We start from the raw sequence: 25,019 nt of genomic DNA on the forward strand, positions 1-25,019 counted from the left end.
TGGGTTTTTTTAATTGGTGCGGTTGAAGAATAAGTGCATGCTAACTGAAAGTAAAAAGTTAGAAAGTCCATATGGGAACTTTGGGTATAGCTCAGACTTCCTATCATGACAGGTCATCTAACTGCACTTGAAAAGTTCTAAAGTATTGTTATAAATGCAGAGGCAGAACCAGAAAATAACTTTTATGAATTTATTGAAATGAGAACAAGCAAAACAAAAAAGGTTTGTATGCTGGGGAGCGGCGGGGGGCGGTTTCTGCTCCGCACCGAGGATGCTGCATGGATGGATGCGCAACGACCATGTGTAAAGAAATCCACCACTCTTTATAGTCTTTCTAATACATATTCATAAGATGGGTGTGTTTTAGTCCGAGCAAGCGCAGTGGAGTTTCTCGAATCTTCTCAGCTTTTCTGACGTCCTTGGGGTGTGTGTATGTGTGTGTGTATTGTTGTTTTACCACTCCTTTTCTTGCTAAAACAAGAGTCCTTCTGACAGGGGTTTTTCCTGTACTTTTCCACATTTGCAATAACTGTCCCTATGAGTCTGTATTTACTTGATAAAAAACCTCCAAACCATTTTAACATTTAAACTACAATAAATTTCTTTCAACTTATGTACATAGTGAAACATCAGCAGCACCCATGCTCCTCTATAATAAAGTCATTACATTTTTAACATGAATCACCACCATATTCTTCACAGTATTATTTGTTTCTTTCCCTAAAGACCTTAAGGAGTTTTTATTTTCTCTAATTGGGTGACACTGTTTTGTGGTCCTCTAAAAGCCCCATTCCCAGCAGACAGGGAACTAGATTTATGAAGAGAGAAGCTTCTTCCTGCCTGGGTATGGGATCTTCTAAAATCTTCTTCACAGATGTTTTGAACCAAGAGGAAAACAAAGGCTTATGTGACTCTGTTATCAATTAATTAGGCACGATAGTACTGTCTGCAGGAAATAGGAGAAGACTTCTTTAATCCTATTGTCATTACTGTCTCCTTTGTTACGCATTTTGTAATGGGGAGTTCCTTCATTTGACAGTGTGGCTTGTGACAAATTATATGCTTAAAGAGCCTGTAGCAGTACTTTCTCCTTTTTCCCCATCCAAAAAAATCTTACGTTTTACAAAAAAAGAAAGTTTCTGTTCATTTGTGAAATAATCTGTGGTTTACTAGGTGCCTTTTGTGCCAGATCAGTTCTAAAGATAATGTGATCTGGCACATTTCCCCAGTTACAGTATATTGAGCAATTTAATACTGGCTGTTTGTGGTTCTTTTCAAAAGATTGTGTCTCAGATCAGCTGTAGGCTATTTGTTAAAAGGAAATACAGTTGCACTCCTTTTAGTCTAAGTCAGGAACTTGAGACCTGGTTGTAAGGGGTTTATAGCTTCTGTCCACACTCTGGTAGGTATTCACTCAGCTGCAAGAAAGAACACTGCAATCTAAACTTTGTTGGGGTCTTCAGAGTCACAGCAGGGTATACACAGGATGATTTGGGTGTTCACTTGTGGCTTTTGATGTTCAGATGATTGAAGCAAACACTGATCTGATTGTGTTCACTTACAGAATACAGTAGTACAGTCAAGTAAATCAGTTGATTAGATCATAGGCAACAAACTCCTGAATCACCTTCTGAGAAGTGAATGGAAATTTATTACTAGGAGAAAGTTGGCAAGGTTTTCAGAGATTCCTAATAGCTGCAGTATTTAAGGGTGCCTGGATTAATTTATGTAGATAAAACTATAAGCCTGCTGTAAATTGAGTGAAAGGATGGTCAAAATCTGTTTCCATCTTAGAAACAGCCAGCTTTACAAAGTGCTGAGAAGTGGCTTTTCTCCATAAGTTAATTTTTATGCAAGACTTACAAGTGGACTACATGAAATTTGTAGCACTGTTTTCCTATCTGGATTGCAACTGTTAGTTTGGGGAGTTGTTGTTCAACAAGCTTTCACACTCTGTGAAATCCACTTCTCAAGTGTGTGCTACCCTGTATCAAAATAAATCCTAAGGCAGACATTGTAGGTAATTAAACCTTACCCCTGAAACCTCTATCTTTAACTGATGTAAAACTTATTTCTTGGGAATTGTTGCTGCTTGATCTAGTCAGTTTTGTGAAGAAGTTATGACAGCTTGTGACAATAGCTGGAATTCATTACATGTCTACAGATCCTTATTAACACTCTGATGTGCAGTTTGAGGTGAGGTTGAGAGAGGGTAAAGACAGATACAGGGAATGGAGTCCTTTCTAACTAAGTAAAGAAGGGCTGAATATGCCTGTGCCTGTTTGGTATAACCTGTGCAGAGATGTTTTTATGCTAAGGAGCAAGAAGGAGGAAATGATACAAATACTAAAGGGATACTGAAATATTTGACTGTCCTGTTATACCTGCTTTCCAGAAGTGCTTGCAAAATTGAATTTCTGCTATTTGTGTGTGTGTGTACATATATATATATATTTATACTCAGATTAGAATTTGGGTTCTCTCCTTTAACCAAAGTAAAGTTAAAATTGTGTGAGTAACATATCTCAAGTTTCTGCTGTGTTGCGTTAGTTATGTAGATGTCTATTCGGGTCCAGAAATTTGTGTCACCTGACTCATGTGAACACTAACCTCTGGATGTGAATTCAAAGGATGAAAATATGAAGGGAAAAATTTATCAGGATGTTTCCGGAGAGCTTTGAGTAAATGAGTATGAGATCACTGGCAGCCACATTTCCCAAGCAGAAGATGAAGTCACATTTAATTAAGAATCAAGTTGTTTCTAAGTTACTTGAGAAACAGTCAGGGATTTCAGGGAACACTACTCAACTACTACAGTGTGGACCTGCTGAAGTAGTGTACTTCAGTAAGCAAACTTCCATTTTGCAGCTTCCCAGAATCACATGGATTTCATTGCTGCTTTTAAATGTTTATCCCTGTGGCCTGAAAGTCTAACATCATCAAAAGTGAATTTAAATTATTATAATTCAAATAATTATAATAATTCAGGAAAACTCTGTGAATTACTTTTCTTGTGGTATTTGCCCTTCATCCCTTCATTTCTTGGTTTGTCAGGAAATGGATTTTTTGTTATACTGCAAGAGAGGTGCTCTTGTCTTTTATCAACCCTTGAATTTGGGATAGACTGGGGCATTCAGGCTCAAAAGTCTAGGATGGGTGTTCAGGCTGATTCGATCCTTTAAGATTCTGCTACGCTTTGTGCGTGTACATATGTATAACTTCAGAGACTGTCTTTCAGGATGTGAAATTTCTGTGTTGACGGGAAGATGTTTGAAAACTTTAATTGAAATGTCACAGACTATTGGTCTGGCTCCTGGTTTTTGGCTTTTTATATGTAGTCTTGTTGGAGAATGTTTTGGTTTTCTGAGGCTGGCAGAGGTAAAAAAAGCAGAAGGAAATCACCTGGCCCCCACACAATTTCTCCATTATCCATTAGTGGGAGAACTGGGATCTCTGTGGCTCATGCCAAGAGGACACCACTGGGTTGCATATTTCAGGCTTCAGTTTTAATGAATGCTCCTTCTTTTAATACTTTGCTGAAAACCATCAGGTCATGTCTGAAAGATGGGTGTGCATTGTCAAACACTATCTATCCTTGAGAATTTCCCGATCACTGGAAATATGTGCACAGTGCTAGGCACTGGCTGCGCCTGATGAGATGAACAGGATAGGAAAGAAGGTGTCTGCTATGTCTAGAGATCCTGTCAGTCCAGATCACATAAAGGCTTGCAATGCCTAATGGGTTGAGGTTTTTACCTGCCTTTCTACCTGGTTTTACTCTTCTCTCTCCGCTTGTTTTAAAAAGTGTTTTGAAGTGACTGGCTGTTTTTTATGACCCTTTGTTTATCCTGTAGTAGTTCTTTGAACAGAATCACTCTAGTCTTGCTGAGGAATAAAAGCCTTCATGGAAGGCTCTTCATTCAGGGGGAAATGTTAAATGTTGCTGCTTGTCTGTTGTTCAGGTACATTTCTGGAACAGTGGTGTCATTTAGGAAACAGAAGGAGTTAATAACAAAGCAGGATTTAAAAAAGTTAAAATAAACTTTTCAGCGGGAGAAAGAGTTAATGTACATTCTGCCAGGCAGTTATCCCATGCAAATAGGTTGTCTTTGTACTGATCTCTCACAGTGCATAGTGTTCCTGTGCAATTGCTATTGCAACAAGTTCCCACAGCATGTCACTGGAGAATCTAAGAGAAAGGGTACTGCCGAGACAGAAACCAAAGTGAGAGTAAACACAAGGGAAATCACTCTGCTGTGTTTAAATGGCCACTGGCAGAATGACTTGTGCCTAAATAGCCATCACGGCAGAGAGTTAAGCATCAGTCTTTGCTCTGTCTTGTCCTTAATAAATACATGTTTCTGAAGTTAACCTACACTCATGGGCATTGTTTGTAATGGTAGCCAGAGGTGCCTCTTTGTGACTATGTACTGATGGTCACTTGGTTTGTGGTGAGCTCCAGAAGTGACATCAAGTTGAGAATTAGTTAATCTGACTTTCTTTAAACTGAGAATATGAGGATGACAAGCTGCAACTCTACGCCATTGGGAATTCTGTGTTGGCATGATACAATTTTTATTTTAATAATTTTTAACAAAGTCTAAAATTCTTTATGTGTTTAGAAGCCAGAACTTGGCTTGTCTGTCAGACTAGCATCGTGAGTTAGGCTTAATAAAAGCAACCTCAATGTTATCCCTGCATCTCAAAAAATACTCTCTGAAAGGTTAACCAAGATGAGAATGTAACTGAGATTTGACAGCTGGGGACAGGGCAAACCCAGAACAGGGTGGATGAAGGTCTGCTCTCTCTGGAAGAGAAGGAGTGGGGCTGCTGGGGGTGGGCGGGGCGCGCTATCCATGGCTGTGTTTGGAGTGGGTATTTCAGTCCCTCTTGGAAATTCCCTCCTCTACCATCCTCCCCTTGACATTCTGGATGTACCGGAGCCTAGTGTTTATTGCTGATGAGTTCAGCATTAGGGATTTGTGTTTCTGCCAGGAGCATGGTCCAGAGCCCAGGCTGTTTCCTTTGGAGGCCAAAACTGAGACATGTGGGAAGAGGGAGGGGTATGTGGAGTGTGTGCAGGGGAGGTCTTTTGTGTTTCTCTTCAGAGATTAACTGGAGCGTGTCTTGTTAAACCAGGAACAGAACTGTGCTTTCAAGTTACCAGGTTAGCAGCATGTGCCTTTATATTACTTCATTATGGAGGAACTGTTAACTCCACTGAGAAGAGGGAATTTAATCCCTTTAACATGTAGAGGAAGCAGGAAGGATGGTGCAAATAAATACTAGTGTCTGATGCCTGAAAAACTGCAGAGCATGGGTACAAGACCATTTCCTGAACATTAAAGAATATGCTTTCATGTGTCCTTGGATTTTTCACCTCCTGTTGTCTTTTTGCTAAGATGCATGTTGGATGGTGCTACCTGTCTTCTAAAATGATTCTTGTTACAGGAAATTCTGTCTGATGCAGAAATTTTACTTGCATCCCCTCTATTTTCTGTCTCATAACATGTGCAGGTTGACCTGTGGGTAAATCCGCATGCCTCCATTTTGTTTGAGGTGTCTGCAGTCATCTTTGCTTGTGAATGCATTTTATGGGCTCTCCAGTTGTCCTTACAAATCACAGTGCAATGCATGAACTAAATACACCATAGACCAAGTTTCCTTCTGCAGTGCTGGGATGCTGACAGGCCTGTGGGAGAGCAGTGTGCGCTGTGCAGGGGTACAAGCAGGGAAGGGGGCTAGATAAATAGGTTGCACTGAGGACCACTGGGTCAGTATTACATAGTGCTGGACTGCTCACAGGGACTCTCAGCTGAATTTGCTTTAATGCTGTAGAACGAGATTTCAGCTGCCTTCTTTCCACAAAGACACATGTGAGGTTCTGGGGAAACTGCAGAAAGTGTGAAAAATGTTGCTTCCCAGCTTGTGCCTGCATCATTCCCAGGACATATGGTGGTGCTGTTTCCCTTCTCTGATGTTTTTTTGGTTTGGTGTTGTTTTTTGTTTTTTTTTTTTCACTTTTTCACTTCAAGGATGTCCCATTTGTGATATTTGTTAAGTTGCAGAATCCTTTATTCCTTCTGAAGTGCTGTAAGGCCATAACAGTTTCTAGTTTCAACAGTTGTGTGAGACGTCGTGATGTGGACCCCTTTTGACCACATGGTCACCTTGTTTGCCTTCTCACTTGCATGTGCAATCAAGCTGATCTTCATTGTGCCTTGAAGGTGGCAAGAAGTTACCTGTTAGATTCAGTCTTGCAATGCTTTAGTGTGTGTACGCTTAGCAAAGAAACTGTTGCAGGGCAGATGAATTGCTTGGGTCACTTTGCCCACCTTCATGTGTGCACATTGGAGCATTGTGTTTAACATGTCATGTTCAGAAAACCTCTGCATAACGTTCTTCTGGTGTTCTTGGATGGTTTCTGAGAGCAGGAATGAAGACAAAATCCTGATCTAGCTTTATACTTGAATTAGGGAGTAGAATTAGGAAGACCAATTCAGAGATTGTAATAAGCCTATATGGGGTGCCACCTCTTTATTGTGAGGAAAAGCTGTAGCCCTTTTCACCAGCTCAACTAATACTGTCTAGTTACGTGATCTTACAGATACAGATTGGTAGGGAAGGCAGGAAGTGCTTTTGGCTTAAAACTTGAACAGTTGCTTGGATATTGCAAAAACATTTTTGCTTAATGTTGCTGCTTCTAGAGACTGAGCACTATGCACGAGTTGGTCAGCATGCCTTTGGGAGCGAAGCATTTCAACAGTCAAGTGTGCGTTTTCTCAGGACTTGCTTTTTTTCCAAGCCTCATCTTTGCTGGAGCTAAAATGCAGGTCAAGTACCCAGACCTGTATGCTTCCCAGCAGCTGCTTAGGAGAGGCATATCAGTGTGTTGGTCCAGTAGGTCTCTAGCATGCTGTTTACAGAAGTTGAAACAACTGAGTATGTTCTTCATGAGTAGGCAAGCTGTGTTTTCTATCTGTTGAGGTTGTAGGTGGGGTCTTACTGTTGACAGTCTTCATCAACATACCACTTCCTTGTAATAGGTGGAGCAGCTCCTTCATCAGTCCCAAGGTGCCTTCTGCCAGGCATTTGGTGTGGGCTCCCTGTCTGTGTTTATCGTGTTATTTTCATTGCTAGTGCCCGTTGTTCAAGTTGAGCACAGCAGAGCATCTTTACCTTTAAATTAAGGAATTCAGCCTAGTTCTGTTGATTTTTCTCATATTTTTTTTAAAAGAGCTACCAGACAGTGCATTTTGCACTTTTCCAGTCTCTTCCTTTTAGCTACCCAGATGTTTCCCCAGAGTAACTGTGAATAGCAGTAATTAGGAGGCCTCTGCATTATCAGTGCCCCCCCTTTATAAGCAAAGCCTGTTATGTGAATGACTGTACTTGAGGGTGAAGCCTTTATCATGTTGCAAAGATATGGCAGATGTCTCTAGCTTTTCCCCTGTAACTGGGGGGCAATTCTGGATGGAGTCACAGTGTGTGTGAGTGGAGGATTGAAACAGAGTTGCTCTAAAGTCTCATTTCAGGCTTGGCCTCCCTGAGATAGTGAAATGGGAGCATTTTTGCCTAAATAAGTGGACAATAGATAGGATGGCTGACTCTCTGCTAGCAGGGTGGATTTGATGAGTGACTTGGCCAGTTTTCCAGGTCTCTTGCTATTAGAGAGGATGGTTGTCCTGAAGTCTTGTGCAGTTTTGAGGGAAGTAGGGAGAGAGAATAGTCCTGAAACCAAAATCTGACCTACTTCTGCTTTTCTCCGCAGCTGCCAAAAGCCTGCTGAACAAGAAGTCAGATGGAGTGAAGGTAAGTTCTTGCTTTTGCATTTCACTGTGTCTTCCACCATCTGAACAGAAGGCAGCCGCTTTTTCTGGTGCCCATCCCCTTCCAGGGTAAAACCACAGCCTGTCTTGTGGCTGGGATTATGTTCAGTGTATCATTATGGAGCTTTGGGTGGGATCTTAATGTTCCTTACATGCATCTTATACATCAAACAACTAGCTAAGTACGCTATTGTACTAGCAGGATTCACCTTTCTCTGAAGTATGGAGAACTGGTTAATGCTATGGATTAGAAAAACCAAGGACTTGCTCAGGTGTGACAAGTGCCTCTGACTAGTCTGTTCTGTTCAGTGCAGAATGCTTCTGGGTATTGAAATTGCACAGAACAGTTGTCAGTCACTGATGATACCCAGCACACCCCATGGAAATCTCTTTGTCCTCCTCCTTGGACAGATGTTGAAGGTTGAGCTGGGAAGAGGCATAGGGAAAGAGGAGCCTCCAGATGTTAAGTGTTTGGACAGAATGGAAGCTGAATCTTTTGTTAGAGTTCAGTTCACATCCCTGAGGACCAGGTGCTATCCTTTCACCTTCTGAGGGGAATTATTTTTTCCCCACTTCAATTTCACTCCTTGTGTGCCTGGTTCTGGAGGTCAAACAGGCCATTCCCAAGACTGTATGTTGTTGCAGGCAGTAGCCCTTTACCATCTGGTACTGGAGTAGAGACAGGGGCTAGAGTACTGTTTTCCCCTAACTGTTCCACAGGATAACTGTCTTCTACATGGGAAAGTAGGGTTTGGTTTATTTGCTTGCATTTCCATTTGAAGCCCAAACCTTCCTCCACAGCTGTTAGGTGGAATGGTTAATTTCCTGGTTTTGCACTGCAGACACTCTTCATTCTCCCCATGCTGGGGAACTGACATAGATACTGCAGGACCAGCATGCTTATTCTCTCCTGCTGTCTTAACCCTTTTTCATTTTAATGAGGCTGTGTTTCCAGAGGGCTCACAAAGCAGGGTGCTGGAAAAAGAGGTGTTTTCAGAGGAGTTCTGTTTATTTTGGGGACTACTCTAGTAAAACCTGCATTCTTGAGTTCTGCTGTGTTCTGCCCTAATGACATCAAAGTCTCTGGGGTTTTTTGACCAAAATACTATGTGGAACTGCTGTTCTTGCCCTAGGATACTTATCTTTGAAATGTGCCTTTCAAAGAGTGTGAAAAGAGTGAGCTTTTTGTGCCTTTGCACATGTCTACCTCTTGCACAGACATGCACTGAACACATGCGTGCTGATACAGAAAGTGTGTTTGAGTTGTAGCATCTGTTGATGTGGAAAACATTACTGTAAAATCCCAGTGGAATAAGAATGGATGATTGCAAATATTGTGAACTGAGAACCAGCAGATACTTTGCTTCAAATTCCCAGCATGGCAAGGGAGAAGCAACTAGAAAAGCAGCAGACAACATGTGTTTTATGTTACCTACCTAGAAAAAAACTGGCTTTCTTGTCAGGATTCTTGATTTCTAACAGGATCTCAGGGAGTGCTACAACTTGGGTCAGAATCTTCCAGAAATGGACAGATGATGCGCACACACATTTTGAGACACAGCTTCCTGGTCATGTCATTACAAGGAGACCTGTATGTTAGAGACTTCCAGCTCCACAGAAAGCATGTGCTGTTTGGTTCATTGAGAACACAGTGTCTTCCTCTGTGAAAAGGGTAAAGCTGGATTTGCTTTTCTAGCTGATATATTCTTCTAGCTGAAGTATTCTTCAACTCTTCACAGTATACGTTGTTCCTAATATATATGATTGAATACTTGTGATAAAGTGGAAGATAGATTGGAGATTATAGCATATTCCATACATGGTGAAGGAGGTTGCCCTCTGGGAGCTTCTTCTCTACTTCTGCATGACACTGGAGACCTGCAGTCAAGAGTCAGCATGCAACTTCCTTGCTCCTAAGCATCAGAGCAGTCTTGCAGTATGAACGGGAGTGGTGCCCACAATGGGCGTTGCATGCTTTCAGCCTGGGCTGAAAGCCCTCAGAAGAGTTGCTTAAGCTTTCCATTTTCCCTGCAAGGCATCTATCTTCAGGTGTGGCTTTTGACTCCTCATTTCTGTAAGCTTTAAAAGTCAGAAGGAAGTTATATTTTTCTTCTTAAAGCTGGTGTTTTGAGTAACCCTCTTGCTCAGTAATGCAGACTTTTAAAACTATAACTCATTTCCCCCAGTGCTAAGTTTGGACAAGATAGAGAGCAGGTAGTGGTCTGGGTGTGTTTGTGGTATATCCTTAACACTTCTGTGGTAGGATTTCTGTGGCTACATGCTTATCTCCTTCCTTGCTCCTACTGTCAACAGGGGGTGCTGCTTCCCATTAGTCATCCCACTGAAGTGTAGCCTTTTACCACTTCAGTTTTCTTATTGGAGCAGTACTGGCACACTTGGCTGTGCAGCAGTCTCTGTGCTGGTCACTGTCTGGTTGGTGGCCCTACTGTTGTGAACAGCCTGCTTTTCATGTGTTGCTCCTCATGCAGGAAACTTGTAATTTTAGCTTCACTGATTTTTGCATCTTAGATAGTTCTGACAAACAACTTGTGCCAGTGGCTGGCTGAGTTAAGAGCATTACTTGTAGCGCACTGATTTTCTGCCCATTGCAGTAGTGCAGAGCACAGATACCATGATCTGAACACCAAACAGATTTTCAGCTTCGTGGTATCCTTTTCATTCCTACTTCCTATATAAATAATTTTATATCAGATGTAGGTTTAGAACAAGCATTGCGTGCTGTATTTTTAACTGCAGTCTGCTTGTGACCACATGCCATAAGGTTAGGCTGTTTCTTATGTTCTCTCCAGATATGGAGACTCCTGGCTGGTTTGGTGGGTGGGTTTTTTGTTTGTTGATTTCTTAAAGCCTTTGTTGAAATTAATTCCTTATGGAGATTTGGAAGAAAATCTTTATCTGATCCAGGGTGACACTGCTGCATGAGAGTGCTACCACACAGTAGATGAGAATGAAAGGAGTGTTTCTTCCACAAATTGATGATTACACTAGTGTAAAAATTTGTTTGTCTTAATTTACTTTCTGTTCAAGGTAACTTTCCCATCCTCTTGGCTGGTATTCAGAGCTATCTATGCTAGAATCCTACATCATTTGACAAATACAGTAGGAATTACTATTAGATAGTATTAAGCAAGTTTGAGTGAGGCCTATACATCTTTCTCATGCTTTATTCCCAAGAACTCCGGGAAGATGTGTGTTGGTGAATATCTAATACAAGGTGCAGTGTGTTGCTGATTTAGCATAAATGAGAGAGGAATGATGTATTAGTCATACGTGGTGATATGAGCATCTAGTGTGAGTAAGTAAGAACACCACCACAATTTTTGTTTCTACGGGAATTGGCTTTAATCCTTTGCTGAAGGAAGCCTAACACAATAAAGCAATGAGGATATGTGCATTTTACTAGCAGCAGACCATTTTGGGAGTGAGGATGGGAAGCTTACATCAGGAGGGGAGGAGAGGAAGGAAACTTTTGTTTTTATTCCAATATATATTCCAATAACTGGGGTTATTTTGATAAATGTCCATGTATATGACCCTCTCCTCTAGTGAATTCCCTTCCAAAATCTATTTGAAGCATTCCTGGTTTTCATTTTGCACTGCTGCTTCTATTTCAAGTACTAATTCTGCTAATTGGTAGATATTTCAGCAGCTTGGCACTTGAGAACTTTTCCATTATCTTAAATAATGAATGATTTAAACTGCCAATCTTAAATTGTCCCTGCTCACCAAACCTTTGGTAGTGCTGCACTCACTTTCTTCAGGCAGAATTTGGATCCAAGCTGGTGGAGTAACAACAAGGAAGGCCCAGGTTTTATCCCTAAGGAACATGATTTTTTTCTTTCAAATCCAGAAAGTGAGGCTAGAAGATACTGTGTGACGAATTGCAGAGCCATATAATGTACCACTTATCTTGTGGCCACCACTGTAGGTCCCAGGTATTTTTTTTTAAGATTCTAAATTTATGAGCAACATTGTGCACCTGCCATTTTTAAATTTACTTCAGATAGTTTCATGTCAAACCTACTTGCTTTCTTGTTCCCCTTTTTGCCTGTAATCTGGATTTGCCATCCACTGCAAGGTGAGGAAAGGGTTAAGGAATGGGCTGGGGCAGACACCTGGGTGAAGATTAAGGACACTTTATGCTGAATGTCCTTTCTCTGACCTTGTCAGGGTCTGGGCTCCTGTAGTTAGTGTTACAGTCCTACTGTTAATTTTTTTGTCTCTGGGCAGCACTTCAAACACTTGTGTTCCCTTTTTCCTAAAGGGGAGTTTCCCTTCCTACTGGTGTGAGAGGATGCATGTGTTTCCTATTCTAGCAGGGCCTGTCAGATCCATCTTTATAATCAGAATTTGTTAATGCACAAGGTGCTATTTGTAGTTAAGTATGTATTTTTAAATCAGTTCTCTAGGCTCTTTGTGAGTTTCTTCTTCTTTTTTTTTTCCCTGAGCACTTTGGTTTGTGATTGGGGGATACAAAATTATATCAATAATGTTTTTCAGGCCCCGGTTAACGCTCTATGTAAATAGTAACTTGTGGAGAATGCTATGGGATGCAGATTTTAACAGCATTCACTTGCAGTGCTCTGCAAAATTTTATTTTCTACCTTGGCTCTCTGCTGCATGCACACTGTTTTCTTTCACAGTGAAAGCTGAATAGCATAGCTGAAAGAAGAACTCAGCTGAAAGAGTAAAAAATCCAGATTTTTGGTGTGACGAGGTTAATGTAAAACTTGCCCTTCATCTTACATAACTGTAAAGATGCACCAAGTACCATTGGTTCTGCTGTTTGTAAGGAATATTGTGGTAAGTGTACATTTTATGCCTGATGGGTACCAGCTTTTCCTGCCCGTTGCCCAGTAAAGAGTATGTGGGGAAGGCAGGATCCTCTGTAAGATGGCACAGCTGCTCAGAAAGCAGTTTGTGAAATATGCCTTAGAGAAGGTACAGTAGCAAAGTGAACCAACAGGGAATCCTTAGGAAATCTGCAAGGGCCTGGAAATCTGCAGGGGCCAAGTAGCATCCATGTAGTCACCAACAGGAGTTAATGCTCCTATTTCTCTATCTGGACTTTTTATGATCTTAAAGCCATACTGTTTAAAGATTGTTATGGTGAAGCTAAATGAGGAGAACCCAAGCTCACCTGAATAGCACAATTTTATGCCAAACTGTTTTATGCAAGATGCTTGGGGAGGGCTTCATATCTGTTTTAAGTGCTGACATCCAGTAACACATTCTACCCACCTTTGATGCATTCACTTTTTTCACTGCATTGTTATAATGTCTAGAAACTCCAACTGAGATCAAGGGTCTAGTGTTCTTAGCTCTGTAGCGATGCCTAGGCAGAAAATCCCTGCCTCTTAGCTTACAATTTAAATAGACAAGCTGACAAAGGGCAAGAGAAAAGATGGATTGACAAAGATGAAATAATTTGCTCAGCATCACACAAAAGGACTAAAGCAGAAGTAGAAATAGGACCTCAAATCTGCTAGTTCAGGCTGCCTCTCACTGATCTTTGAGTTCAACTTCTTTTTTTTTCCTACTTAAATCCTGAAACAACTATGCTTTCTATAGAAGTATGAGTTACAGCAAACATCATATTTTAACATAAATATACTATCAGTATCAAACTGTGGGAGAACTGCATGTAGAAGACAGAAACACAAAAAGCTGTTGTAAAAGATATTCATGTTAAGTGCCCAGAACTGTGAATGGGACCTTGCCTGGAATCATTCTACTTCCTATAGCATCTTCTAGTATGTATTGTATTTTCTACAGGTGCTTGGAATGATTTACACTTGCCATTTCTTGTATTGCTGCTATGCTGAAGGGACTTCTATCACCTGCTGACTTCTGTTTATTGTTACTTAAAATATCTTCCTCAAGTCTCATTGTAGAGAATCTGCCTCTCTTTTGAGATGAACACCTGAGTTTCACAGAAATACAGAAATAGAACTTTAACAAACATTCATCTCTGAGTTTGTGAGGAAAATGTTGTCTATGCTGCTTTGGGAGAATGTTTTGTCACTCAGATGTAGGGAAACCCTTAAAGTGATCAGTGAGGAACTTTACCATAGGCTATCTGCCTTAAACAATTTTTTGCATTCCCTGAGATGTCTCTGCACTGCCTAGAAATACTTAGAGATGTAGCTGTGTTATGGTAAGAGAACTCTCTAAACTTCTGTTATCTTATTTACTTTGCGAAGTTACAGTCACTTTACAAGAACAAAAACTTCTGCTCACTTGGCAAGTCACCTTGGGAAGGTGGTATTATGGGTCTGATACAGCTGTTACAGAGGGGATTGGGAGGCCGATCTGGTTTTAGGAATTTTCTTGTGTATGTTTTGACTTATTAAATGCTGAAGCACTTACTGCCAGTGCCTCATGTTGGCATTATCCAACCTGTCTTGAGTTGTACTAGTACTTTCATGCTCCGGTCTTAACACAGACCTCACTCCCCACCCTTTTCATATTGCCTAGATAGCTTTTCTTCTCCCAGTTATTATAGTGGCCAGTAATAGTGTGCTTTCTGGGATTTCTACACTACATCATACCATGTTAATAGACCAACACTGTTTTAAATTGAGATTGTACTCTAATTAAATTCTGATCTGCAGAGGGTTCTGTTTCCTCCTGTGTCAGTGTCCCTTGTGCCTCTAATACAGGAGGGTGATTGTTTTCTGTATGGCTTGGTTGACTTTCATATTGAACCTTTTGCTTGTCCCTTAACATTTCCTGTCCCTTTTCTTGTTTCTGTAAGTCATTGGAAATCTGTATGAACCTCAGATGAAACTTTCTTCCTTAGAGATAAGTTTCCCTGCAGTATCCATAATAACCTCTGTCTGCTGCAATTTGTAGGATACATAAAAATAAAACCTGAAGTTTTGGGGCAATTTCTCAGCTGATGTGAATTTTCATTTCCAGTTAAGAATTCTCTGTTGTGTCTGGGTACAAGGATTTCTCTGGGTTGTTGATGGTCTAACCATTGTATTCATGTACTGGTAGTACATCCTATTTTAGTTCTAGCTTGAGGAAAAGCCTGTGGAGAAGCTAAATTTTCCTAAAAGGTGAGAGGAAGCACAAGTTTGTAAACCAGGCAATGGCAAGCCCTATGTTGTGCCTCCATGCAGTGGAAGATTCATGAGCCAAAAGCTGAACAGATCAGTGTTCCAAGTCTGTCTTACTGGAATTAAAGATGAGATGAGGCAGAAGCTTTGCTAGTTTGAGTCTGTTCATGCAGTGGCTGCATGATTCTGGACTGTATGGTGTGATTAGAAACATGGTTCTGGGTATGAGGTGAACTTCTGCTCTCAAAGACATTCCAATCTGTATGCGTGCTTGAGCTCTGATGTGGGGATAGCAGGGACGAAGGCAGTATTCAAGGTGACAGCTGTGAAGGCTCAGTAAATGTGTGAAATGGGGAGGTACAACTCCATGGCTTGTACTGAGTTCAAAGGGCTGCTCCAGAGGTAGGCTGTGGTAGTGTGCAGGAGTCCAAAGCTACATAGCTGAGCCCATGCCATTGTGGTTTTTGGCTGAGATGTGCTGTCCTACACTAGTCTGTGAACTAGACTCTGTAGTAAGCAGCAGAGGAATAGCCTAGATAGTACCAAGGGAGAAGGGCAGATGGAAAATGTATGTGGAGACAGCAGGAGGAAGGGGTGGCATTGTAACACTGAAAGACCTGTCAGGCGCAGTTTGGACAGGATGACACTAAGAGTGTAGTAAAAGAGTAGAGGAATGTATGCTGGGTCTAGGTTACTGGAGAGTGCAGTTTGGTGTGAAGGTGTCTTTGAAGATGACTGAAGATACGTTTGAACAAGAGTAGAGTCCAAGAAGGTTGAGTAGTGTTTGAGCATTGCTCCCTGTGTGTTCTCCTCCCAGTATCTAAGAGCACCAGGTGTTCTTTGTCTGTCTTGCCTTTCCTCTACGTCTGAGCATGGGTGCACCTTGCCTCTCCAGTCAACCCAATTTCTGTGTGAGAGCCCCATGCTATGAACAGAAGTTCCCTCTTCTTTCTTTAGCCCTTGGGGATACCTCTCCCGTTGTGCCTTCCTCCCTACCCTCCAATTCTAGTTGAAACACAGCTCTGCTTTCTCCAAATGTGAACACACGCAGGGTTTCTGCCTACCTCTTCAGAGTGGCTGGGGAAGCTGCACAGTTTTCTGAGGTGGGAGAGCACCTTGCATCCCAAATCTTGTGCATATATATTCCTCTCTCCTCCTCTCCTCATATCAGTGTGTGGGGCACCTATGTTCTGACCTTGATGTTTGAATGGATGGGGATCTTCAACCCTGCCATTTCCCGTGGTGTGTAGTCATGTTCTTTAATGGTGACTTCCTTCTGCACCTTCTCGTGTGTCTCTGCATTTCTGCTGCTGCTTATACCTGCCTCTAGGGGAGCAATATTGGCAGGGGGGCTCTTGCTGGCACACTAATGTGTGAATAGTTTCTGTGCTTTTCTTCTCATCTCCTCTCTTCCCTTCTCTTTCCCTCTCTCAATGGTGTGTCCAGAAAAGGAAGTCGAGCTCCAGTGTGCATTTGATGGTGAGCACCTCCCGTAAGCTGCCTGCAATTCGTGCGTCCGCCATTCTCATGCCATGCACGCTCGGCTTGTGCTCATCACCCTACATAGCATGTCTGTGCAGGGGGGCGGTGGCAGGGGGGAATCATTGTGCACTGAAAGGTCCATGTCCTCACTAAAAGGGCCCTGTGATTGTCTGGCCCCCAGCCAGTCTTACAGTTTCCATTTTGTGCAGAAAATCAACTGCTGGCAATGCAGTTTGACCTTGCCTGCTCTGAGTGTGAAATGAAAAAAGGCAGTGGTTCTCCTGGGCTCAGCAGAGCAGGTGCGGGCCTTGTCTGGACATGGGGCTTTGTCATTCTGTTGCAGAGGTGCCAAAAAGAGGAGCAGGTGCTTTGCCTGGTGTTGGTGCCGTCATCCTTGGTGGGAGCCCTGCAGTGTAGAACAAACTGGGAGTCGCTCCAAATGTGACAGAGACTGATGGGGCCTCTCTGTTCAGATGAAATGTGTGGGCACAGCACCGCCAGGCAGCTCAGAGCTGCCGGTCACTTCTTTTTTTAGCATACTTACTGAAAAGGTTTGTCAGAGCCTTTATAATCCAAAACTTCCTTTTGTCCTGATCTCGTTTATGTATCCCAGCATGACAAAACACCCAGTAACTGCCTCCCCTGTCCTGTTTATTTCCTTTTTTCATCCATCCAGATGTTTGACATCCATAGAATTTGTCAGAAAAATAGTCAAATCCACTCTCAAGGGAGCAAAGAGAAAATTGGCCAGTACCATATTGTAAGGAGTCATACACAGCCCATTAGATGATGCCTTTGTCTCTGACACTGAGGTATGAACAGTAACTAAAGTACAAAAATTAGTTATTACATGATATCCTTTACACAAAAAAAACAAGAATAGAAAATATTTCTCCCATATTGTAGGTAGGAACAGGAATGTTATAGTACTGAGAAAGCAGAATAATTTGTTCCTACATTACTTTCTGAGAGAGATTTCTCCTCTTCCTCCTTAAATGATAGCTGGAAACTAGGTAAATGCAAACAAATACTCTGAAAGTACTGCATGTGGGGGGACTGATTTTTCACCAGCCCTGCCTTTATGAAACTCCAGGGCAGGAGTTCGTTTTGCCTGCCTTGCCCTTCTTTCCTGCCCACTACCAGCAATGCTTAAACTCCCTCTGCATGTTGTTTTAAAGCAGTTGGGATATGTAAACCATGTGTCAGCCTCAGAAAAAAAGGAAGCAGTGAAGGTGGCTAAATAACCAGAGATGGCCCAGGTGTTGGTACTTATTTTCTTTTAGCTGGCTGGAAATATGTGTCCCTAGCGATATGATCACTGGTCTCTTTTCTTTTTCTTGCACCCTCTGTGTCGTTTGTGCCTGTCTCTTGTCTAGTGCAGGAAGTGCTGCCTACTGCTGTGCCAAAACTAATTGTGTTACATAGATTTTATGAAGGGCCTGGCGCCTTTTTATGTGAATTGACCTCTCTTAACTTGAACTGTGCTGCTGTGAATTACCAAGGACCATAGCCAGCCTATCAGTGTCTATGATATTGGCTGGCAGTAGGAGGGGAAGTAGGGGTAGGAGCTGGCTGTGCCACCTGGGGTTCTGGGAAGGGCAAGCCAGTCTTTTCCAGGGAAGGACCGTTGTTTAGGTGGCCACAAGACACGAGTGTGTGTGGGAAGCTCAGTACATCAGATACCTCCATCTCAGAAAGCTATGAGGAATGCTTAGGCTAAGTCTTCTGCCTCTTATTTCCTTGGGACTCTGTCCTGGAGTAAAACGTTATGTGATTCTGGACTAGCAAACATGATACTTTGTCATCTTCAGTTCACTGTCTGGGGAAGAGTATGATGGCTGAACTGGGTGTTCAGTGCAGCCTGGAGGGCAGACAGTGTGCTTTGGGTGTGCATGGGTTTGCACTTTGTAAGATGAGATCCCACACCTAACAAGCTGCTGTCAATTTTTTTCCTTGAACAGTGGCTTCTTGGATGTTTTTTTTTTCCCTCCCATTTGGCCTCAGTTATAAAGCCTTCCAAAAATTAGAAGTATTTTTGTATAGCTTCTTTTATGCTAACGTTATCTTCTTATCTCAGTGGAAGAAAAATGGGCTGTGCTATTCTCACTGGAAGAGGTTTGGAAGATAGATCTCTCTGCATTAGGATCACTGTTTCTGAAGAAGTATGGGAACCTCAGTGCTGTGTGGAGGGGTGGACCCAGGCATTGCCAGAAATTGGTTGTGCTTATACCACAAAATAGCTTGGGATTCATTTTTTCAGGTTGATCTGTGCCTCTCTTACATCCACAGCAGCCTGTCATGTCTTCTGCCATCAGGCTGGAAATATATGCAGGAAACAAAGCTATTGGAAGGCCAAAGTTTTAGGACAATGTGGTGATGTATAGGAAGAGGCAGTAAACAGTAATTTTCCTGTCTTAGCTTTGCGGATGAATGTGTCATATGCTTTTTCTTTTTCCAATGGACTTTTAAAGAATTAATTCCTGTCTCTCTCTTCTACTTCGTCCCCTCTCTACCTGCCCCATCTTCCTCTTCTGTTTCTCCTCTCTCCCTCTCCAAAAGGGATAGCTAAGCCAAGGCATGCTGCTTGTGAAGAAAAACTGAAGTATGAGTAGGCATGTGTGAAGTCATCGTAGGATCTGTCTCTGGTTGACATAATTAAACCTTTGGCAGGTGTTTTTCAGCTCAACATTTGACTTATGCATTCTTTGTGGTGGTTACTGGGTGATGAGAAGGATCTGATCTTTTGCAGTACAAATTTGCACTCCTCAAGAATGGTAGGATGGAGAGCTCATGCAATGAGAGTCATGCTGCTCTGAGCTTCCATCTAGTACCCTCGATTTGTAAACCAAGGAGTTTGAGTGAGGCTCCTGCAGCGCTGATTTTGACATTGTTGCAGGTGTCTGGCAGCAAGAGAGATGTATACCTGGTGTGGGGGTTACATGGCAGTGTAACTGTGGGCCTAGTTCTCCAGCAACTGATTAACACATAGTAAGTGTTTGTACTCAGTAACTGAGTAAACACATAGATTTGTGGGCTAGGAACTGTATACTAGTGGATGCAGGTTTGGCTTCCTACAGACATAGACTTTGCTCATTCCTGATGTAACTGACATACATGACTCAACGGGATGTTTCTTTGCAGTGAGCTGGTGACTGCCTCACTGTTCTGATGTGTGAATGAAGGAAATGGAGATTTTGTAATTCTACCACAGCTACAAGAGAGGCTGAAGAGGGGAAAGATGAAAAACTACTGGGCACTATGCAGAGGACTTGCTACTTGAGGAACTACATGGCCTTTTCCTTGTGTCCCACCCCCAACCCTTTCCATATTTTGATCCTGAAGTCTCTGCACAGGTCACAGCAGGGACACAACATGACTATACTTCTCCTTTTCTCTACCTTTTCTAGGGCTGACCACACTTTTTCTTGCATCAGTAGATTCCCTGGGACTCTCAGCATCATCACATTCCTAGGACTGTTCCTGCACGCTTTGGGACTCCTCAGACGTGACTCCCATTTGTGCCCTGTTTGAGACTGCACCATGACTATTGTGTGTCTTTCACTTCTGTAGTCTTTTTCTCTCAGGGACTTCTGCCATCTCTCACTCTTGTTCACCACATAATTTGTTGGTGCTCATTTCAGGATTCTCCCCATCCATTTGACTACTGCCTTTCCCTTCTGTTTTCCTTCCTTATAGCTCTAGCAGTCCATGCACATTTGGGTTTTGGTACATCCCTTAAAATATCTGTTGCCTCTGAGGGAAGGATGATGTCCAGCACAGCGGGCAGCACTCCTTCCTCCCACTTTTTGGTGATCAAGCCTATGGGGAGGGGAGGGTCTGAGGAGATGGTTGGGGTTGAACCAATACTGTCATTTTCTTGCTGCCTCTGCTGCCCAGCAGGGGAACTAAAACCATGTTTTTCTGTCTCAGCCACAGAGCAACAACAAAACCAGTATAGTAAGCACTGCAAAAGAAACACCCCCAGTGCAGACGTCCATGGTATCTTCCCCAACCACTGTTTTTTTTCCTGTTCGGTTTAATTTTGATTATGTCCTCTCCCCTTCTCTCTTCCCCCCCCCACCCCCATCCCGAGTGCTGCCTGTGCTGCTCTGTTTCAGCTTGTGTTTTGGCTTTGTTCTGTCTGTGTCCCTGTGCTGCTGTGGGGCCTGATCACAGCCTCACGGGCTTTGGGGTGGGGGTGCTGAGCAGAGCTGTGGTTGGATGTGGGGATCGCAGCTTGCCTGGACTTCCCTGTGTGCCATCCCTGTATAGTTCTGTGTGTCCCGTTCAACTGTTCCTGCTGGCTTTTGGGAGGCTGGTTTGGAAGAAGAGAGTGGCAAGCTGCATCCACTCTCCAACACTTAAGAAATGGAGGATGAACTTCAGGAGACCACAGAAGCAAGGGCAGGCAAATGGTTTTTAGAGGAATCCTTTGATAGCCCATTTGGCCTGCTCAGTTGTGTGGTTGATCCTCTGCAGCTTGCTGACTTACTGGGCTAGCATTTTCTGTTTGGGCTGTGTGCAGCGGGCTTCATAGGGTGCCCTGTGCCTAGTGCATTTAACGGCACAGATCAGTGTGATGTGCCTCAGTATGCTTGGAAGACCAGGCAGCAGTGCAGTGGGTGACAGAGGCAGATGGGTGAGTGTCCATCACTGCACTGTCACAGTCCCTGGTGTCCTCGCTCAGCCACCCTGCAAGAGTGACAGCGCTGGGAGGAGATGGTACAGGATCTGAACTCTTGTCCCGGTAATGAAGGGATGAGTGCAACAGGTAGTTAGCACCCATAGGCTTGGTAGCTGCTCTTTGTTGTGTGTCTGTGGAGAGTTGGATTGGCATTTTTTGGGGGGTGAGAGGGTGGAATTTGATGGTTTTTTTGTTTGTTGTGGGGTGAAGGGTTCTTGGGACACTTCATAATTTTCTGCTTTCCCTTCACTGACTTTGTTCATGATCGTTTTGATACTGAGGGAGCCTTTCTAAATTATTCATTATTTTTGTTATTATTGAAATTGGATCTCATTTTAGAGACTTTTAAGAAAAATGTGCTTTTTTTTCACAGCTCAGTTCCCCTAGCAACTCCTCTGAGAGGCGTTGAGGTGGTCTGCCTTATCCCCTTTTTATTATGGAAATTATGAATGTCCCTTTTTTAGGGTAAAACACACAGAAAACTTTCCAAAAAAGTGGGAGACAAAGGCCCCAGCCCGGTATTATCCTTTCCTCTTCCTCCTTTGAAGCATTTTCCAGTGAGGACGCTGCTGAGGGCTCATTACTTCACAAACGGCTGCAGAGGGTGCGGACTGGCTGCTCACTTGCTGTCTGGTGTTTGTGCCAGCCTGGTTCACTGGAGGAAAATTGGGAATTAGGGGCAATTGTGGGGAAGCTGGAGGCTTTGTCTCTTTGTGACTGTAGCTTTTAGTGCAGCCTCTCTCTTCAGGAAACCTTCTGTGCAGGAAGTGTGTGCACACGCACGCAAGCACACGTGCTGTTTGGAGTTTGTGGTTTGATTTATTTTTTTTATGTCAGTCACCTTTTCTCCACTTGCTGGGGAGTGAAAAGAAATGAGAGAATGCTTTGGAACTGGAGTTTAATGATTCTTCCATCCTTTCCTAGGAGCCTCAAACAACTGTTGTCCATAATGCTACAGATGGCATAAAGGTAAGGGATAGGAGTGTTGCCAGAGAAACTTTCACTTCTCTCTTGTCGTCCTCGTATTCGTGTGTCTTACTTCAGTTTCTGCCTTTGCGACGTCTAGTTTGTAGCATGCCCCTGAATACTGCTGGCAGTAGACTGGGAGGGTTGTGTTGTATGGCTGTGGATCTCTGGAAGAGGCTGAATAGGGACAGGCATTCAGATGCTATCATCTCTTTGCTACTGTGGTGTGTAATCACCACTCTCTTTTGTATGTGGGGTGGAAGAGAAGATACAGGCACTTGCGCACTTTTTTTTATCTTCTGGAAGTGGAGACCTGTTCCTCTGAGAAAGCCTAGGAGCCCTTCTTCAGCTTTTTGTGGCTATTCTTTTTCCAAACAGAAGCAACTCCTATTTGATCTCATTTGACAGAGTTTGGTAACTTCTGTCCTTGTAAAACTTCTGGGTGGATGGCTTGAACATTCAAAAGCTGAGCAGAGATGCTAAGTTTTGCTTAATATGTGGCCTGCTTCCATCCAAGTCTTCCTTGTATCATACTCTCCTTGCCATCCCTGCCAATGTTTTTTGCGCTTTTCCTCATCTTTCTTCACAAAAAATCAGACTATTTACTCATGCTCCCAACTGCTGATGCCTGGTAATGCTCTGTTCTGCTGTGCAGGGTTCCACAGAGAGCTGTAACACCACGACTGAAGATGAGGATCTGAAAGGTAGGTGTTTTTCCTGTAATTTCTAATACAGCTGAGTACAGGCAGGGGATCCTGGAGATCCGATCATTGTCTTGAACTAGCTTCCCAGATTTCTGTGTCTGACTCAGTTCATAAATTCGCCATGACGCTGTCATTCCTGTCACAGTGGGACCATGCATTGGGGAACCAGCTGACTTGGCCTCTGTGGTATATAAACACTGTTTGCCCTGAGATAATTTGTTTTTGTCTCAGAGTTGGAATTCTTTTCATGCAAATATCATAATCTGTTCATCTCCAGTCCATTTCTAGGTGTGGAAAATCCCTACTAGTCCCTTGAGGTTTGGAGTCTGGTTGTTTTTGTGTTTCCCTGTAGGTTAGGCTACAGACAGTTGAAACCTCACTGTTACGGCTCAGTCTCCCTTCTCACCCTTTTCTGGGAATCTCTTCAGTGACATGCAAACACGTCCCTCTTGATTTTTTTTTTCCTCTTTGGGTCTATTTTTGTTTCTAAGATGAAGATCATTCTCAGCCTGTCATCTGTGAATGGAAATGATTTTTCATGTTCTTAACTGAGGTATCAGTCGAGGAAAAGGCTGAGAAGAGATTTCACACCTTTCAGTGACCATACCATAAATATTCTGTGCTTGTAAAACTCTTTAAATAAAGGAGCTCCGAGTCCCATATCTGCTTATGTTGTTTGAGCAGCTGTCCTTTTCCTGACCTCCCTAAAGAAGGACGAGCAGACATTTTCCTGAATGAGGAGGTTTGGGATGGGTGAATGCAGTTCTCATTCTGAGGTAAATGTGTTAATAGTTTGCATTTTGAGGCAGAGGTATTTTCATTCTCCCTGTAGTCAATCTGAATTACATATCCAGGGTAAAATCAGTGCTGACTCTGTGGTGTAGCAGCAATGTCACCTCTGTCAGCTGGGCTAGTTCCTGATGATTTTCCTGTGGCTTATCACAGGCTGCTGCCTTCTCTTCCGAGGAGTCACAGGGAGCAGAAACACATGCCAGTGAGTGAATGAGCTCTGCAATACAGATTGTTTCAGATATGACCTGACCTTATTCTAGGACAGTATTCTAACTCCCACCTTTTTGCCAAAGAGTAATGCATAGTTTAAGAACCTAGCTTTGAGGGAAGGGAACCGAATGGTTGTGGTAGTGTGGTAAAGAAATTGATGTATCTAATCTCTGCTGGGTATCCTTCCAGAACAGATATTTGTCCAAAACCTTGTCTCCTTTGGCAGCTTTTGTTCAGGAGAGGCCCCAGGCTCGAGCCAGTTGAGCCAATGCATCCTGTAAAACAGGAATACAAATGCTGTGAGGAGAGGAAGGCTAGAACTGAAACAGAAGGGTGACAGCTGGCCAGGGTTAAATTGATGAAGAATTGTATAGGGCTACATTGCTGCAGATCAAAACTGAGGTGTTTTTTTTTGGCAGAGGTCAGAAAATTTTGTTAAGATTTTAATAGAAGGAACCATTTGAATGGTGGTTGGGAGGGAAGGAGCTTGCACAGTAATGGTTTGTGCTATAGCCAGCTCTGGTAATTTTAGTGCTTCAGTTTTAAGTGTAGCAGTGTTCACCAGTGTTCCTTTCCAGCTCCTGCCTTTCCATGTTTTAAGCTAAGCAAGCACTCAAGCAAAATTAAATAGACCAAAAGGTTTGGGGGTGTTGGAGTTCTCGGCAGTCTGCATAGCCATGACTGGGAAAAGGGAAGTGCTTGTGCAATTCCTCTGCTGACTTATTATTTTCAACAGACAGCAGGTTACGTAGATCTGTTCTGCTTTGGTGTAGGAGACATCGTCTTGATCCATCAGTGACAGTTGCCTCAAGGATGTGTTGTTTCCATTGGTGGGGCTAAAGGCAGTGCCCCGCCCCCCTGTGTCATTCTAAATTGCACAACAGGTCCATGTTGTAGAGCTGTCTACTTGGCTTTGCCCTGGAGGATACTCCTGCATGTTTTGTGCCCAGCATTGTAGTTTTTTTAATGTTCTCCTATTTCCTTTCTCTTTTTTTATTTACTGAACTTGCGTGTTTTGTTTGTGTTTGTGTTTTAATTCCCTGCCATGCTAGCTCCCCCTCTCTCCACCGGGGACGGCAGCTCAGTGCTTGAAGGACGGAGGCACAGTGAGAGCAAAACACAGACTGAGTCCATGCAGTCCCAGCTTTCTCTCTGTTTCTCAGCCAGTAAGTCCAGGGGTGCAGTGCTTCACGGCATCTTTTTCCCACCCCTCCCTCCACCTTCCCCCTTTCTCCTTCCCCAAGATTTTTCCTTTCCTCAACTTCCT

General features: G+C 42.9%; 1 protein-coding gene across 24 annotated transcripts in view; it reads left to right on the top strand.

Annotated features, from left to right (window-relative positions):
* CAMK2G (calcium/calmodulin dependent protein kinase II gamma) overlaps positions 1-25,019 on the top strand; it is a 121,579-nt gene that overhangs the window by 85,095 nt on the left and 11,465 nt on the right. For 4 of the 24 annotated variants that reach the window (XM_074907219.1, XM_074907217.1, XM_074907227.1 and 1 more), the window contains exons 13-18: positions 7,772-7,812; positions 16,361-16,393; positions 20,327-20,395; positions 22,005-22,049; positions 22,702-22,750; positions 24,805-24,918. In XM_074907219.1, coding sequence (XP_074763320.1) covers positions 7,772-7,812; positions 16,361-16,393; positions 20,327-20,395; positions 22,005-22,049; positions 22,702-22,750; positions 24,805-24,918 — 351 coding nt within the window. The remainder of the gene's footprint in view (positions 1-7,771; positions 7,813-16,360; positions 16,394-20,326; positions 20,396-22,004; positions 22,050-22,701; positions 22,751-24,804; positions 24,919-25,019) is intronic. The other 20 variants (XM_074907226.1, XM_074907222.1, XM_074907233.1 and 17 more) reach the window with 9 other exon arrangements.

Source organism: Athene noctua, chromosome 5 (assembly GCF_965140245.1).
Source record: "Athene noctua chromosome 5, bAthNoc1.hap1.1, whole genome shotgun sequence".
NCBI lineage: Eukaryota > Metazoa > Chordata > Aves > Strigiformes > Strigidae > Athene > Athene noctua.